At 44.1% G+C, this 19386-nt stretch overlaps 1 protein-coding gene across 1 annotated transcript in view; it reads left to right on the forward strand.

The window, feature by feature from the left end:
- pth2ra (parathyroid hormone 2 receptor a) overlaps positions 1-19386 on the forward strand; it is a 193749-nt gene that overhangs the window by 19941 nt on the left and 154422 nt on the right. The window contains exons 3-5 of the mRNA XM_060928657.1: positions 16885-16995; positions 17448-17563; positions 17671-17768. Coding sequence (XP_060784640.1) covers positions 16885-16995; positions 17448-17563; positions 17671-17768 — 325 coding nt within the window. The remainder of the gene's footprint in view (positions 1-16884; positions 16996-17447; positions 17564-17670; positions 17769-19386) is intronic.

Raw genomic sequence — 19386 nt, forward strand, 5'->3', positions numbered from 1 at the left:
GGCATAACTTGAAGATTGCTGTACACCAATGCAACCCATCTAACTTGACAGAGTTGGAGCACTTTTGCCTTGAGGAATGGGCAAAAATCCCAGTGGCTAGATGTGCTGAGCTACAAAGTATGCACATACCAGATTTCTATTTTTTTCATCTGAATTATTTTTTCTGTTACATTAAGAAAAAAATTACACCTTTAAAGTACTCGGCATGTTGTGTAAATCAAATAGTGCTAACCCCGCAAAAATCCATTTTAATTCCAGCTTGTAATGCAACAAAACAGGACAAACAGCAAGGGGGATGAATAATTTTGCAAGACACTGTATGTGGGGCCTAAACTTTACTTTCAATGTAGCCTTTTCAAATTATTGAAATTGCCTCTGTGTACTTCACGCCTATGAGGTTGTCAGGTTTTTCTTAAGTAGTGATCTCAAAGCAGGAGTTTTTTTCCATTTAGATCGAGACCACCCCTTTCAAAACAAATACTTGTAAGCACTCATTTCATAACTCCTCATTTGATCATTTTTTTTTGATTATGCCAAATGTCATTCTGTATTTTTCTTCATTCTCTTTTGTTGACATCATGTGAAACTATCCTGTTAGAGCTCAAGTTCAGCGATAATTCTGTCTGAATGCTGAAGTGTGCAACAACTTACTTTTAATTTAGCTTGAGATGTTTATTTAATGTACAACCCCGATTCCAAAAAAGTTGGGACAAAGTACAAATTGTAAATAAAAACGGAATGCAATGATGTGGAAGTTTCAAAATTCCATATTTTATTCAGAACAGAACATAGATGACATATCAAATGTTTAAACTGAGAAAATGTATCATTTAAAGAGAAAAATTAGGTGATTTTAAATTTCATGACAACAACACATCTCAAAAAAGTTGGGACAAGGCCATGTTTACCACTGTGAGACATTCCCTTTTCTCTTTACAACAGTCTGTAAACGTCTGGGGACTGAGGAGACAAGTTGCTCAAGTTTAGGGATAGGAATGTTAACCCATTCTTGTCTAATGTAGGATTCTAGTTGCTCAAATGTCTTAGGTCTTTTTTGTCGTATCTTCCGTTTTATGATGCGCCAAATGTTTTTCTATGGGTGAAAGATCTGGACTGCAGGCTGGCCAGTTCAGTACCCGGAGCCTTCTTCTACGCAGCCATGATGCTGTAATTGATGCAGTATGTGGTTTGGCATTGTCATGTTGGAAAATGCAAGGTCTTTCCTGAAAGAGACGTCGTCTGGATGGGAGCATATGTTGCTCTAGAACCTGGATATACCTTTCAGCATTGATGGTGTCTTTCCAGATGTGTAAGCTGCCCATGCCACACGCACTAATGCAACCCCATACCATCAGAGATGCAGGCTTCTGAACTGAGCGCTGATAACAACTTGGGTCGTCCTTCTCCTCTTTAGTCCGAATGACACGGCGTCCCTGATTTCCATAAAGAACTTCAAATTTTGATTCGTCTGACCACAGAACAGTTTTCCACTTTGCCACAGTCCATTTTAAATGAGCCTTGGTTCAGAGAAGACGTCTGCGCTTCTGGATCATGTTTAGATACGGCTTCTTCTTTGAACTATAGAGTTTTAGCTGGCAACGGCGGATGGCACGGTGAATTGTGTTCACAGATAATGTTCTCTGGAAATGTTCCTGAGCCCATTTTGTGATTTCCAATACAGAAGCATGCCTGTATGTGATGCAGTGCCGTCTAAGGGCCCGAAGATCACGGGCACCCAGTATGGTTTTCCGGCCTTGACCCTTACGCACAGAGATTCTTCCAGATTCTCTGAATCTTTTGATGATATTATGCACTGTAGATGATGATATGTTCAAACTCTTTGCAATTTTACACTGTCGAACTCCTTTCTGATATTGCTCCACTATTTGTCGGTGCAGAATTAGGGGGACTGGTGATCCTCTTCCCATCTTTACTTCTGAGAGCCGCTGCCACTCCAAGATGCCCTTTTTATACCCAATCATGTTAATGACCTATTGCCAATTGACCTAATGAGTTGCAATTTGGTCCTCCAGCTGTTCCTTTTTTGTACCTTTACAGTAACTTTTCCAGCCTCTTATTGCCCCTGTCCCAACTTTTTTGAGATGTGTTGCTGTCATGAAATTTCAAATGAGTCAATATTTGGCATGAAATTTCAAAATGTCTCACTTTCGACATTTGATATTTTGTCTATGTTCTATTGTGAATACAATTTCAGTTTTTGAGATTTGTAAATTATTGCATTCCGTTTTTATTTACAATTTGTACTTTGTCCCAACTTTTTTGGAATCGGGGTTGTATATTTTAGTGCAATATCTTAATAATGAAAGGTTATGACTTTCACTCACTCACTCACTCACTCACTTTCAGTAGCTACTTATTCCTGATCAGGATTGCGGTGGATACGGAGCATATTCCAGTAACACTGGGCATAAAGTGGGTGTCATGAACAGGACTCAGAAGGGTGATTTGGATCTATGTGCTTGAGGTATATGAGGTATATATCGAAAAACTCAGACAATGAACAGGTCAGGTCAAACACATAAATTTGATGGCAAACAAGTCCAAAAGACAATTCCAAAATGTAGTCAGACCGTCAGGCAAAGGTCAGTACAGCATACTGTACATCTCAAAACGAAAGGGATATACATATTTGAAAACCCAAGAGATGATGTAGCACTCATACACAAAGGTCTAGGTAGAGTACACAGTGGCTCAGAACTTACACAAATAGTACTAAATGGCAAGGGATCACAATTTCTTTACATCCATATGGTTCATATACAGTATACTGATGACATGAAATGAGTACACCAACTCAAGTGTGCCCTCTGGTGGTATAATGTTCCATGCAGATGTAACAGAATACAACTAATGTAGTATTAATTCAATTGACATAGTATCAAAGTGATCCAATTACAATTAGTACTGAATTAACTCGACTCACTTGTGCACAACACAGTGCAAAATAGGGCCTTTTACTGCCTCACAGCACCAGGCTGTTTAGGGTAGCCAGTTGATCTAATCCACATGTCTTCAGACTGTGGAAGGAGACCAGAGTGCCTGGAGGAAACCCATGTAAGCATGAGGAGAATATCATGGCGGCGGATTAATTTGTGATTTATACTTTTATTGTAATTACATGCTGGTGCTAAACTGGCAGAAGCAAATTTTAACTCAGTCATTATTTTAATATTTAAGTTATTTATCTATAATGGCATTACATTTTATGGAACTGCTGATATTGCTCATGCAGCATATAGTATAGGTTTTATAGGCCTAATCCCATAGTGAGGTTGTATGACTATTTATAGAATCCAAGTATACAGTGTCTTGCAAAAATATTCATCCTCCTTGGTGTTTTGTCCTGTTTTGTCCCATTACAAGCTGGAATTAAAATGGATTTTTGGAAGGTTAGTACAATTTGATTTACACAACATGCCTACCACTTTAAAGATTCAAATTGTTTTCTTTTTTTTTTATTGTGACAAACAATAATTAAGTTGAAAAAAGAAAAGAAACCTGGAGTGTGCACAGGTATTCACCCCCTTTCATATAAAACCTCTAAATAAGAGCTGGTCCAAAACATTTACTTCATAAGTCACATGATTAGTTGATTAAAATCCACCTGTGTGCAATCAAAGTGTCACATGATCTGTCACATGATGTCTGTATAAACCAACCTGTTCTGGAAGGACCCTGACTCTGCAACACTACTAAGCAAGCAGCATGGAAACCAAGGAGCCTCCAAACAGGTCAGAGACAAAGTTGTGGAGAAGTATAGATCAGGGTTGGGTTATTAAAAAAAATCCCAAACTTTTGAATATCCCACAGAGCACCATTAAATCCATGATCGCAAAGTGGAAAGAATATGACACCACTACAAACCTGACAAGAGAAGGCCACCCACCAAAACTCACAGACCGGGCAAGGAGGGCATTAATCAGAGATGCAACAGAGACACCAAAGATAACACTGAAGGAGCTGCAGAGATCCACAGTAGGGATGGGAGTATCCATCCATAGGACCACTTTAAGAGTGGGGCTTTATGGAAGAGTAGCCAAAAAAAAAAGTCATTGGTGAAAGAAAAAAAAATAAATAAGAAAACATGTTTGGAGTTTGCAAACACATGGATGCCTTTTGGGGCACCAGCAGCTTTAGTCAGGTGTATACCGGGAGCCAGGGCGCGAAGGCGATGTCCGATGTTGTAGTATGCTCTGGCCCCATCCCAATGCGGCATGGCAATATAGCTTACAGCAGGTTATGGTCACTGAACTGCTGTTTGTCCAGGTGGTGCTCTGAAAACACTGTGGGCTTTATAGATAATTGGGTTAACTTTGAGGGCACTGCTGGCCTGTTAGGGCGGGACGGTATCCATCCCACTTGGGAAGGTGCTGCTGTCATTTCTTGCAGCATAGGTCATAGTCTCAGAGGCCTAGTTAATTTCTGACAATCCAGAGCTAAGGCCAGGGAGCAGACGAACAGGCTAAACCGACTGTCTGCTAGCTGCACAGAGTCGTCACTCAGGATCCACTACATCGAGACTGTGTCTGTTCCCTGAGCTAAACAAAAAAGTAGAAATACTCAGAGCTTGTTCCAGTAACCTAATCAATATAAAATTAGATCAGACTGACTGTACAGCCACTGCCAGCACCTTTGATCTAAAGGTGGGGCTATTAAATATTAGATCTCTTACCGTACATCTAAAGCACGAATGGTGAATGAACTTATTACTGATCAGGAGATTAATGTACTGTGTTTAACAGAAACATGGATTAAGCCAAATGAATATATAGCATTAAATGAAGCCAGTCCTCCTGGATACAGTTACATACTGTACAACTGTATGTAACTGTATCCAGGTTGTACACCAGCCTCGTCTAACTGGCAGAGGAGGAGGCGTCGCGGTTATTCATAATGATTATCTAGGTGTAACACACAAACCTGGTTATAAATTTAATACATTTGAAGTTCTTCATACTAATATAATGTATGTAGCCTCGAAAAATAAGTCTATCCAGTTAATTCCGTTACTTATTATTTACAGGCCCCCGGGGCCATATTCTGAGTTTCTTTCTGAATTTGCAGATTTTATCTCAGACAAAGCTTTAGTTGTCGGAGATTTTAATATTCACTTCGATAACCCAGAAGACCCTTTGAAAACAGCGTTTGTGTCCATTTTAGATTCAGTAGGGGTTAATCAGAATGTCATAGGACCAACCCATAATGGTGGTCACACCCTCAATCTAAGACTAACATTCGGGTTAAACATAGAAAATATAGTCACACTTCCACAGTCTGAAGTTATCTCAGATCATTATCTCATCTCATTCAAAATATGTCTGAGTAATAACATACTGTAGGCACTTCACCACGCTACTGTATTAAACGTACATTCACGTCAACTACTGCACAGAGCTTTATAAATGATCTCCCAGAGTTATCAACTTTGATTGGGTCACTGTCAGCCCCTGCAGAACTTGATCAGGCAACTGAATGCTTAGAGTCAACGTTCTGCTATACTTTAGATAATGTAGCTCCTCTTAAAAGGAAAATGATCAGAGAGAAAAAATTAGCACCCTGGTATAATGATGACACTCACACTTTAAAAGAGACCACTTGAAAACTGGAACGTAAATGGCATCAAACAAAATCGGTAGCGTTCAAATTAGCTTGGAAGGAGAGCTTCCTGATGTATAGAAAAGCTCTTAGTGCTGCTTGATCAACATATCTCTCCTCCTTAATAGAAGATAACAAAAATAATCCTAGATTGCTATTTAATACTGTAGCAAAATTAACCAGGAATAAGTCCACTACAGACACATGCACACCTGCAGTATGTAGTAACAACGACTTCATGAATTTTTTTAATTACAAAATTGAGAATATCCGACAAAAAATACAAACTACTAATTTAAGGTCAGACAATGTAAGTGACCCTGTAGTTAACAATATAACTGTATCAGATCAGCAGTTAGAATGTTTTACTCCCTTTAGAGAAATCGAATTCCAATACTTTCATTAATCTCCGCATCAAAAGCCTCAACTTGCGTACTAGATCCCTTACCTGCGTGTCTATTCAAACAGATAATACCTGAAGTCATTTAATCGCTTCTAAAAATAATAAATTCTTCTCTTACGATTGGCTATGTACCCAAATCATTTAAACTAGCAGTTATCAAACCCCTGATTAAAAAAAACTTACCTTGATCCCTGCCAGCTGTCCAATTATCGGCCAATATCAAACCTCCCCTTTATCTCCAAGATCCTTGAAAAAGCTGTGGCACAGCAGTTATGCTCATATTTACATAGGAATAACATCCATGAAATGTATCAGTCTGGATTTAGACCTCATCAAAGCACTGAGACAGCTCTGATTAAAGTAGTAAATGACCTATTGTTGGCGTCTGATCAGGGCTGTGTCTCGCTGCTTGTGTTGCTTGACCTTAGTCCAGCATTTGATACCATTGATCATTCCATTCTTCTGGATAGACTAGAAAATGCTGTAGGAGTTAAGGGAATGGCCCTCTCCAGGCTCAGGTCTTATTTAACTGATCGTCATCAGTATGCTGATGTAAATGGTGATTTTTCTAGACATACTGAGGTAAAGTTTGGTGTTCCACAAGGTTCTGTCTTGGGTCCACTGCTTTTTCTTTATATATATGTTACCTCTGGGTGATATTATTCGTAAACATTGTATTAGTTTCCACTGTTATGCTGATGACACACAGTTGTATGTTTCTGCAAAACCAGATGAGAAACACCAGCTTAATAGAATTGAGGAATGTGTGAAGGACATTAGACACTGGATGCTTATTAACTTCCTTCTGCTTAACTCTGACAAGTCCGAAGTACTTGTACTCGGACCACATGCAGCTAGAAGTAAGTTTTCTGATTACATAGTAACTCTGGATGGTCTTTGTTTCTTCACGTGCAGCAGTAAAAGACCTCGGGGTGATTATTGACCCCAGTCTTTCATTCGAAACTCACATTGATAACATTACCCGGATAGCTTTCTGGGTCATTCCACGTCAATTCAACTGGGGCCCGCGCACTTAGGTCTCAAAAAATTCTGAAAAAAATCACCAGATGTACCCATGTTACCTAGGAGAAACACTGTAACTTTATTTGAATGTAAGATGTATACTTTCCATGTTACAGCCAGTTTTACTGGGGGAGGGGGGTGTCAATTTTGTTCAGACTTTTTTTTTTTGTCAAAGTTCACAAGCCCATAGCTCAAGAACTAAACTATGTAGGAGGCTCAAATTTTGCAGGCTGGTACATAAATAGGGATAGTACATAGCAAAACTGTCATTTTGGGTCTGGATGATCCTGCATGGTCATAGCACTCCCTCAAAGATGATCAAAATTTTATTGGAGTTTTTGGCTGTGCTCTGTTTAGGCCTTCAGAAGACATATTTTTACCCAACATAGGCTCTTGATTTTTTTTCCCTTATTGAGATAAGTAGAAACACTCTCAAAAAAAGCAATAAACAGAAAGGAAACTCTATCAGTGTTTGAACAGAAGACCTCACAAGTCTGACAAATCATTTTGGATGTCATTTTCAGAGCAACGTAACACCTTGTGGGAATGTGCACAGATTTTTTAAATATTTTTTTCTTTATTTTCCATGATCCCTTCTTTTTAAAAACACCAATTTGGCTTGTCTTACTTGAATCTTTCTTTTTTATTTTCCACCCTGAACATGGGCAAAATGCACCATTGAGAGCAATATGTTTTCTATAACATTAATGTAAAGAGTAAATAACCAAAGGCCAATTTTGCCCTGACATGATCACCTGAGAGTGCCTGTGCAGGGGTGGAGGGATCCTTTTCAATTTCAATGATTCAGTGATTTTAGGGGCACTACTAGAAAATATGACCACATCACCCCTGTCTTATCCACACTGCATTGGCTCCCAATCAAATTTTGCATTGATTATAAAATACTACTATTGACCTTTAAAGCACTGAATGGTCTCGCACCACAGTACCTGAGTGAACTTCTGGTCCTCTATGACCCGCCACGCCTACTTAGATCAAAAGGTGCAGGCTATCTGCTGGTACCTTGAATAGTGAAGGCTACATCAGGGGGCAGAGCCTTTTCTTACAAAGCCCCACAGTTATGGAACAGCCTTCCAAGTAGTGTTCGGGAATCAGACACAGTCTCAGCATTTAAGTCTAGGCTGAAAACATATCTGTTTAGTCAAGCCTTTTGTTAATGGTGTTTATGAGGTAAAGGTGTAGATCTGGAGGGTCCTCAGACATAGTGTTTTGGTAAACTGGGATGTATGGATGCTGTCAGTCCCCCACTCGCTTGCTCACTCGATTTTGTTGACGGTGTAGTGGCTGGCTGCTTTATGTCCCTCATGCCTGTGTTACCTTCTGGCTTTCCCCTTTTAGTTCTGCTGTCATAGTTAGTTTTGCTGGAGTCCCTGCTTGTACTCGGCACAAAATGTATACTGTACCTACTTATTCAGGTGGCATTAGGCATACCTAACAACCTGTGTTTTCTCTCTCTTCCCCCCAAATCTGTCCCTCTGAGTTACATGTCAATCCTGGGATCGAGGTGCTGACCTCTTCTGCTCCTCGGACCTGCCTGATCCATCCTGATGCCCTATGTCTGGTTGGAGTCTCATTACATCGCTCCTGTGGAGGACGGCCCCATATGGACAGTTGAAAGTCACACTTGGAAGACGCTCTGGACACTTACAGTAATGCTTTTATGGCTGAGGACTACAGTTGTGGGTGGTAAAAGATCAACTGGACTTGCTTGAATTCTGTAACGCTGCTTTGGGACAAGCAAGCAAGTCCAGTTGCTCTCTTTTACCACCCACAGTTACTATGACCTGGATGACTGAGAATCTTCACAGACATGAGGACTACAGTTGACTTGCTAACTTTAGGACTGCAGTTGTCATGAACAGTTCTGCACTCAAGTTTCCATTAACGAAGAGTTATAGCATCAACGAAACTGACTTCATGTTAAAACTGTTAATGGTATCGTCATGTTGTCTGTTGTTGTCTGGGTGAGGGTGGGTTCCCTTTTGGGTCTGGTTCCTCCCAAGGTTTCTTCCTTGTGTCATCTGAGGGAGTTTTTCCTTGCCGCCATCGCCACGGGCTTGCTCATTGGCAATAGATTAGGGATAAAATTGGCTAATGTCTTGGGTCATTCAAATTCTGTAATGCTGCTTTGGGACAATGTCTTTTGTTAAAAACGCTATACAAACAAACTTGACTTGACTTGGCATGGAAGAAGATTCTCTGGTCAGATGACTTTTGGCCATCATGGGAAATGCCATCTTCCCATCACCCTGAGAACACCATTCCTACAGTGAAGCATGGTGGTGACAGCATCATGCTGTGGGGATGTTTTTCATCTGCAGGGACAGGAAAGCTGGTCAGGACTGAAGGTAAGATGGATGGCACTAAATACAGGGCAATTCCAGAGGAAAACCTGTTTGAGTCAGCCAGAGGTTTGAGATTCGGACGAAGGTTCACACTCCAGCAGGACAACAACCCTAAACATACTGCAAAAGCTACACTGGAGTTGTTTAAATGAAAACATTCAAATATCTTGGAATAGCCTAGTCAAAGGCCAGACCTCAATCCAATCTGGCATAACTTGATGATTGCTGTACACCAACGCAACCCATCTAACTTGAAGGTGTTGGAGCAGTTTTGCTTTGAGGAATGGGCAAAAATCCCAGTGACTGGATGTGCTGAGCTAATAGAGACTGTGGCAGCGGGGCCGTGGTCAAGCGCCGGTCTGTGACAGGAGGGCGGAGTCAGGGAAGGTAAGTGGCAGAATCACTACACCTGATGTCAATTAACCGGTGTTTGTGTGTGTCTTCCCAGTGACCGCGCCCTATTTAAAGAGGGAGAGCAGAGAGCAGAGGAGCTTCCCCGAACCAGATGCCGGTTGTGTGTGTGTCTGTCTGTGTTTTCGAACTAAGTTAGACTGAAAAGTGTGACAATAACATGGTTTATCAACCTGAGCTCTGTCCTGCCGTCTTCTGTGCTCCGCCCATACACAAGAACTGCCACAGTGGTGCCGAAACCCGGGACTGGAGCACCAATGCTGAACCACCCCATGGAGTCTTCCCCGTTTGCCGACCTGGTCCATGCCCTCACCACGGCCCAGCAAAGCCAGCACCAGGCGCTAGTCACGCTCCGTAAGGAGCAGGAGCAGCACTTCGAGGCCCTGGTGTTGGCCCAGCAAGAGGACCGACAGGCATTCCGGCACCTCCTCGCGTCGGCAGGGACAACCGACGCTTCCACCGCGGGCCCGTCCCCCCTCACCCTGACAAAGGTGGGCCCGCAGGATGACCCTGAGGCTTTCATCACACTCTTTGAGCAAGTCGCGGAGACCTCGGGGTGGCCAATGGATCAGCGCGCGGCACGCCTCCTCCCCCTGCTGACGGGAGAGGTGCAGCTGGCCACGCTACAGCTCCCCGCCGACTGCCGGCTGGCCTACACGGACCTTCACTGGGCCATCCTCCAGCATGTGGGGCGCACCCCGGAACAGCAGCATCAGCGCTTCCGCGCTCTGCGCTTGGAGAAAGTTGGCCGGCCGTTTGCGTTTGGCCAGCAACTCCGGGACGCCTGCTGGTGGTGGCTGAGGGCCAACAACCGCGACACCGAGGAGATCGTCGATCAGGTGGTGCTGGAGCAGTTCATCACGCACTTGCCCACAGGAACCGCGGAGTGGGTCCAGTGCCACCGCCCGGCGTCGCTGGATCAGGCCATCGAGCTGGCGGAGGACCATTTGGCGGCTGTTCCGGTGGCAGGACAGCAGACAGCCTCTTCTCTCTCTCTCTCTCTCCCCCTCTTCCTGTGTCCCGTCCTCGCCCCATTCCCCCACCGTGGAGGCGGGGGCCGGCACCACCCCAGCCAGCCCGTTGCACCCGCAGTGCCCTCCCGTTTCTCCCTTCTGTGTCTGTCTCTCCCCCCCCTCAGGTGAGTGAGCCCCCGAACACCAGTGCAGAGAGGAAGCCCGGGCCGGTTTGCTGGCGCTGCAGGGAACCGGGCCACCTCCAACAGCAGTGCACGGCAATGGAGGTGGGCGCGGTGGTTCAGATCCCCGACGCGCCAGAAGCCGCCCTCGATCGGGCCGGAGCGTATCGCATACCGGTGAGTATTCAAGGGGATACATATAAGGCATTGGTGGATTCTGGTTGTAATCAGACCTCAATTCAACAAAGCCTGGTGCAAAACGAGGCATTGGGGGGAGCACAGGGGGTGAAGGTGTTGTGTGTGCACGGGGACGTTCACAGCTACCCTTTGGTGTCGGTCCACATTTGTTTCCGAGGGGAAAAAGTTATAGTGAAGGCGGCGGTTAATCCTCGCCTTACCCACTCTTTAATTTTGGGGACTGATTGGCCGGGATTTCGGGATTTAATGACACACTTAGTAAAGAGTGGGTCCTGCCATTTAACAGGGGGAGGTCCCGGTGTCGCTTTGGCAGGAGCAGCTGTTGCAGAGCCGTCTACGTTATCTCCGCGGCAGAGTGAGAAGCCGCCGGCCCCTCCTCTCTCTGTTGGGGAATCCCTCACAGATTTCCCATTAGAGCAGTCGCGAGACGAGACTCTGCGGCATGCGTTTGACCAAGTGAGAGTAATCGATGGTCAAACGCTCCTGCCGAATGCCACCCCGTCCTTTCCCTACTTCGCTATTATGAAGGATAGGTTATACCGAGTGACGCAGGACACTCAAACTAAAGAGTGAGTCACGCAACTTTTAATTCCAAAGAGCCGCCGGGAATTAGTATTCCAGGCGGCTCACTTTAATCCCATGGCTGGACACTTAGGGCAGGATAAGACCCTAGCCCGAATAATGGCCCGATTCTATTGGCCGGGGATTCGCGGCGATGTCCGTAGGTGGTGTACGGCGTGCTGCGAATGCCAGTTAGTAAATCCAGCGGCCATTCCAAAAGCGCCTTTGCGCCCTCTACCATTAATTGAGACCCCGTTCGAAAGGATTGGGATGGATCTCGTCGGGCCATTAGATCGGTCAGCACGAGGGTACCGCTTTATATTAGTTCTGGTGGACTATGCAACGTGATACCCGGAAGCAGTGCCCCTGCGCAACATCTCAGCACGCAGTATTGTGGAGGCGCTCTTCCGCGTTATCTCCCGAGTTGGAATCCCGAAAGAGATTCTGACTGATCAAGGCACCACATTTATGTCACGGACACTGCGCAAACTGTATGGGTTATTGGGGATTAAGTCGATCCGCACCAGCGTGTATCACCCACAAACGGACGGTTTAGTGGAACGGTTCAATCGCACCCTCAAGAATATCATTAAAAAATTCGTAAGTGAGGACGCACATAATTGGGATAAGTGGCTCGAGCCCTTGTTGTTTTCAGTGCGAGAGGTCCCCCAAGTCTCCACGGGGTTCTCCCCATTCGAATTATTATATGGGCGTAAGCCACACGGCATTCTAGACGTGCTGCGGGAAAATTGAGAGGAGGGACCTTCACAAAGTAAGAATGAAATTCAATACATTATGGACCTGTGTGCAAAACTCCACACGCTCACCCACCTAACCCAGGAGAATTTGCGGCAGGCCCAAGAACGGCAAGCCCGCCTGTACAACAAGGTTACGCGCCTTAGGGAGTTCACACCGGGAGATAAGGTACTCGTACTGTTGCCCACATCGAGCTCCAAATTGATCGCCAAGTGGCAAGGACCCTTTGAGGTCACACGGCGAGTCGGGGACGTCAACTACGAGGTGAGGCGAACGGATGGGGGGGCGCTACAGATTTACCACCTCAATCTGCTTAAACTCTGGAATGAGGAGGTCCCCGTGGCATTGGTGTCAGTGGTTCCAGAGAAGGCGGAGCTGGGACCGGAGGTTCAAAAAGGGGCATTGGCATCACGTACCTCTCCGGTCCCCTGTGGAGACCACCTCTCCCCGACCCAACTCACGGAGGTCGCCCAGTTGCAGACCGAGTTTTCGGATGTGTTCTTGCCCCTGCCCGGTCGCACTAACCTCATAGAGCACCACATAGAGACGCCCCCGGGGGTGGTAGTGCGTAGCCGCCCTTACAGGCTACCCGAACACAAAAAAAAGGTGGTTCGGGAAGAACTTGAGACCATGCTCGAAATGGGCATCGTCGAGGAGTCCCACAGTGACTGGAGCAGCCCGGTGGCCTTGGTACCCAAGGCCGACGGGTCGGTCCAGTTCTGTGTGGACTATAGAAAAGTCAACGCGGTGTCTAAATTCAACGCGTACCCAATGCCTCGTATTGATGAGTTGCTCGATTGACTCGGCACTGCTCGCTTTTATTCGACACTGGATTTGACGAAGGGATATTGGCAGATCCCCTTGACTCCCCATCCCAAGAAAAAACGGCCTTTTCCACACCGTTTGGTTTACACCAATTCGTCACACTTCCGTTTGGGCTGTTTGGGGCGCCCGCTACGTTTCAGCGGCTGATGGACAGGGTCCTCCGCCCCCACGCCACCTATGCGGCCGCCTATCTCGACGACATCATCGTCTATAGTAATGACTGGCCGAGGCACCTCGAACATCTAAGGGCCGTCCTTAGGTCGCTGAGGCGAGCGGGCCTCACAGCCAACCCGAAGAAGTGTGCGATTGGGCGGGTGGAAGTACGGTATCTGGGTTTCCACTTGGGCAACGGGCAGGTGCGTCCCCAAATTAACAAGACTGCAGCAATTGCGGCCTGCCCGAGGCCCAAGACCAAAAAGGGGGTGAGACAGTTCCTCGGGCTGGCTGGCTATTATCGTAGGTTTATACATAACTATTCGGACGTCACCAGCCCGCTGACTGATCTCACTAAAAAGGGGCACCAGATCCGGTCCAGTGGACGGAGCAATGCCAGCGGGCTTTTTCTGAGGTAAAGGCTGCACTGTGTGGGGGGCCACTTTTACACTCCCCTGACTTTTCTCTCCCCTTTATGTTGCAGACCGATGCGTCGGACAGAGGGCTGGGGGCCGTTTTGTCCCAGGAGGTGGAGGACCGCCCCGTTCTGTACATCAGCAGGAAGCTGTCGGTGCGTGAGGGGCACTACAGCACCATAGAGAAAGAGTGTCTGGCCATCAAGTGGGCAGTCCTTGCCCTCCGGTACTACCTGCTGGGGCGCCCTTTCACCCTCTGTTCGGACCACGCACCCCTCCAGTGGCTCCACCGCATGAAGGATGCCAATGCGCGGATCACCCATTGGTATCTGGCACTCCAACCCTTTAATTATAAGGTGGTCCACAGGCCGGGGGCACAGATGGTCGTGGCGGACTTCCTCTCCCGTCGGGGGGGGGGGGGAGTCGGCTGCAGGCCGGACAGCCGCCCAGCCTGAGTCAGGCGGTGGGGGTATGTGGCAGCGGGGGCATGGTCAAGCGTCGGTCTGTGACGGGAGGGCGGAGTCAGGGAAGGTAAGTGGCAGAATCACTACACCTGACGTCAATTAACCGGTGTTTGTGTGTGTCTTCCCAGTGACCGCGCCCTATTTAAAGAGGGAGAGCAGAGGAGCTTCCCCGAACCAGACGCCAGTTGTGTGTGTGTCTGTGTTTTCAAACTAAGTTAGACTGAAAAGTGTGACAATAAAACGGTTTATCAACCTGAGCTCTGTCCTGCCGTCTTCTGTGCTCCGCCCATACACAAGAACTGCCACAGAGACATATCCCAAGAGACTTGCAGTTGTAATTGCAGCTAAAGCTACAACCTATTGACTTTGGGGGGTGAATACCTATGCACATTCCAGATTTCTGTTTTTCATCTGAATTACTGTTAATGTTCCATAAAAAATAAAAAAAATTAAAAATTTGCACCTTTAAAGTTGTAGGCGTGTTGTGTAAATCAAATGGTGCTAATCCCCCAAAAATCCATTTTAATTCCAACTTGTCATGCAACAAAACAGGACAAACACCAAGGAGGATGAATAATTTTGCAAGACATTTTATATATATATACAGTTGAAACCGTATATTTACATACACTTTAGGAAAAGACACAATCTTTTTTTTTTCTCATAGTCAGACATGAAATCAGACATTCACTTTAACTTTTTCATGTCTGTCTGAATATTTAAAATTATTTCAATGTACTTAATGCCAAATTAATCAGAGAACGAGTTTTTTATTCAATATTTTAATTGCTTTTATCAAATCAGAAGTTTACATACACTTCATCAGTACTTGGTACAATTGCCCTTAAACTGTCTGACTTGGGTCAAACATTTTGGATAACCTTCAACAAGCTTTGCACAATACTTGACAGGAATTTTGGCCCATTCCTCTTGACAGAACTGGTATAACTGGGCCATATTTTTTGGCTGCTTTGCATGCACATGTCGTTTCAGCTCTGCCCACAAATGCTCAATAGGGTTGAGGTCGGGGCTTTGTGATGGCCACTCCAAAACATTGACTTTGTTGTCATCAAGCCATTTTTTGACCAGTTTGGCGGTGTGCTTCAGGTCATTGTCCATTTGGAAGACCCATTTGCGGCCAAGCTTTAACTTCCTGGCAGATGCTTTCAGGTGTTGGTTCAGTATCTCCACATACTGTTCCTTCTTCATTACTCCATTGATTTTGTGAAGTGCACCAGTACCTCCTGCAGCAAAACAACCCCACAACATGATGCTGCCTCCGCCATGTTTCACTATTGGTATGGTGTTGTTAGGATTGTAAGCGTCTCCTTTTTTTCTCCAAACATATCGTTGTTGATTATGGCCAAACAGCTCAATTTTAGTTTCATCCGACTACAAGACATGTCTCCAAAAATTGAGATCCTTTCCCCTGTGTTCATTTGCAAACTGTAATCTGGCCTGTTTATGTTTGTGTTGGAGTAATGGCTTTCTCCTGGCAGAGTGACCTTTCAGCCCATGTTGGTGCAGAACTCGTTTCATCGTGGACAGTGACACACTCTTACCAGCTTCAGCCATCATCTTCACGAGGTCCTTTGCATTCATTCTTGGGTTCTTACGCACAGCACTGACCAGAACCCGCTCATCTCTGGGACTCAGAATCCGTCTCCTTCCTGTGCGGTATGATGGCTCGACATTCCCACATTGTTTATACTTTCGTATAATGGTTTGAACTGAAGACCGTGGCACCTTCAGGCTTCTTGAAATTTCCCCCAAAGATGAGCCAGACTTGTGCAAGTTAACCATTCTTAGTCTGAGATCTTGATCAATTTCTTTAGATTTACCCATGTTGTGTACAAGGAAGCACTGTGTTTGAGGTGTTCCTTAAAATACAATCACAGGTGTGTGTCTCAGGTGTGTCTCCAATTAATTCAAATGTTGCCAATTAACCTATCAGAAGCTTCCAAAGACATGACATCATCATCTGGGCGTTCCTACATTGTTTAAAGGCACACAAACTGCAGTGTATGTAAACTTCTGATTTGATAAAAGCAATTAAAATATTGAATAAAAAACTCCTTCTCTGATTAATTTGGCATTAAGTACATTGAAATAATTTAAAATATTCAGACAGACATGAAAAAGTTAAAGTGAATGTCTGTCTGATTTCATGTCTGACTATGAGGAAAAAAAAAAAGATTGTGTCTTTTCCTAAAGTGTATGTAAATATACGGTTTCAACTGTGTGTATATATATATATATATATATATATACACACACACACACACACACACAGTGTGTGTGTGTGTTCTGAAGGAATAAGGATAACTTGTTCAACTGCTTTAAAGAGTGCAAAAATTAATTATTATGTCTTTATGAATTGCAACACTTGTTTGGAGATAAAACAGCATTAATCAATTAAATTAATACATTGAAGCATGAATAACTAATACATTTGAACCCTGGATGTGGCCCTCTTATTCTGAACATATGCTTAATGAGAAAACATCACAATACAGTGATAATTTATATGAATACTTCTCTTTTCCTTGGAAAAAAGCAGATGTGTGCTCTCCAGAATGGGATGGTTTGATCTGTTGGCCACAAGGTTCCCCTGGATTTCTGACCAAAGTGCCCTGTCCCAGATACATCTATGATTTCAACCATGCAGGTATGATATTTAATTTTACAGCATTTCAGCCAGCATCATTATCCAGAGTGAGTTTCAATGTGCTTTGTAGTTTAAAAAAATGTTATGCTATTACAAATAGGTCAGGGTGTAAGAACACTATCAAGCTAAAATTTTGTTCGAAAGCTGTTATTACAAAAACAAGTTAGTACAATAATAACGCAGTTTTTTTAATTAGTGCTCAAGTTAAAAGGTAGATCTTCAGTCTTTCTTTGAAGATACCCAGTGACAGCTAAATGTTTTAAAATGTCTAAAAAGAACAGCCACTCACAGGTACATTCAGAATTACATTTATTGTCTTGAATAAAGCTGTGAACAATTTGAGAATGAGAAAAATAGATTTTTTGTGTATTCCATCTTCATGAGTCTTTTGTTTAATAAACATATACTGTATGCTATAGTACATCTAGTAACATGTATTTTCTCTTTTACAGGCTACGCCTACAGGAAGTGTGAATCCAACGGTTTGTGGGTGCTTGGAGAGGGCTTGAATAAGACGTGGGCCAATTACACAGAGTGTATAAAATCTCCTGGGCCCAACAGAGAGCGAGTAAGCTATTGCCAAATAATATTCTACTTTTATTGTACTCTTATGCAGATATTCCCACTGTGCATAAACCACTATTTTGTACTGTTACACATAATTTGTACTTCCAGCACATATTTTTTGAGAAGCTTCACATCATGTACACTGTGGGGTATGCAGTGTCCTTTGCGTCTCTTCTGGTGGCCATCGTCATCATTGGCTATTTTAGGTGAGGTTGTGGATCTATATTTTATGTTGCTGAAATTGATATTATTAGTACATATTGAAGACACAACAGCACTGCAGAACATGATAGCAAGTAAAAATATATTGAATATAGGCAAATTCAGTTCATATTTCTCCTTATTAGAATTTCTCTTTGTTTTTAAAGAAATAGAAGATTTTTAAATCTGTTTCAAAAATATTTTTACTCATTTCAAGTTTAAATGTTCTCATTCTATTGGCAGATCATTGTGATTATCTCAAGCATTTACAGTGGTGCTTGAAAGTTTGTGAACCCTGTAGAATTTTCTATATTTCTGCATAAATATGACCTAAAACATCATCAGATTTTCACACAAGTCCTAAAAGTAGATAAAGAGAACCTAATTAAACAAATGAGACAAAAATATTATACTTGGTCATTTATTTATTGAGGAAAATGATCCAATGTTTTATATCTGTGAGTGGCAAAAGTATGTGAACCTTTGCTTTCGGTATCTGGTGTGACCCCCTTGTGCAGCAATAACTGCAACTAAACGTTTCCGGTAACTGTTTATCAGTCCTGCACACCGGCTTGGAGGAAGTTTAGCCCATTCCTCTGTACAGAATAGCTTCAACTCTGGGATGTTGGTGGGTTTCCTCACATGAACTGCTCGCTTCAGGTCCTTCCACAACATTTCAATTGGATTAAGGTTAGGACTTTGACTTGGCCATTCCAAAACATTAACTTTATTCTTCTTTAACCATTCTTTGGTAGAACGACTTGTCGGCTTAGGGTCATTGTCTTGCTGCATGACCCACCTTCTCTTGAGATTCAGTTCATGGACAGATGTCCTGACATTTTCCTTTAGAATTTGCTGGTATAATTCAGAATTCATTGTCCATCAATGATGGCAAGCTGTCCTGGCCCAGATGCAGCAAAACAGGCCCAAACCATGATACTACCACCACCATGTTTCACAGATGGGATTAGGTTCTTATGCTGGAATGCAGTGTTTTCCTTTCTCCAAACATAACGCTTCTCATTTAAACCAAAATGTTCTATTTTGGTCTTATCCGTCCACAAAACATTTTTCCAATAGCCTTCTGGCTTGTCCACATGATCTTTAGCAAACTGCAGATGAGCAGCAATGTTCTTTTTGGAGAGCAGTGGTTTTCTTCTTGCAACCCTGCCATGCACACCATTGTTGTCAGTGTTCTCATGAACATTAGCCAATGTGAGAGAGGCCTTCAGTTGCTTAAAAGTTACCCTGGGGTCCTTTGTGACCTCGCCGACTATTACTCGCCTTGCTCTTGGAGTGATCTTTGTTGGATGACCACTCCTGGGGAGGGTAACATCCATCCATCCATTATCTGTAGCCGCTTATCCTGTTCTGGAGCCTATCCCAGCTGACTATGGGCCCGGGGTTACTGGCTGATCTCCCTCCTCTGCATAATATACAATCTGATGGAGAGGGTTATCCTCGCCCGCATTAGTGATATCATCGAGGCTCACCTGCCCCACGAGCAGGCCAGCTTTTGCAGAGGGAGGTCCACTACAGACCAAATTGTTTGCCTGGTCCACGACATCGAGGCCACATTCCAATGAAAGGAGAAGTTTGGCGTCATGTACATTGACTTAACAG

This window comes from Neoarius graeffei, chromosome 9 (assembly GCF_027579695.1).
Source record: "Neoarius graeffei isolate fNeoGra1 chromosome 9, fNeoGra1.pri, whole genome shotgun sequence".
In the NCBI taxonomy this organism is placed as follows: Eukaryota; Metazoa; Chordata; class Actinopteri; order Siluriformes; family Ariidae; genus Neoarius; species Neoarius graeffei.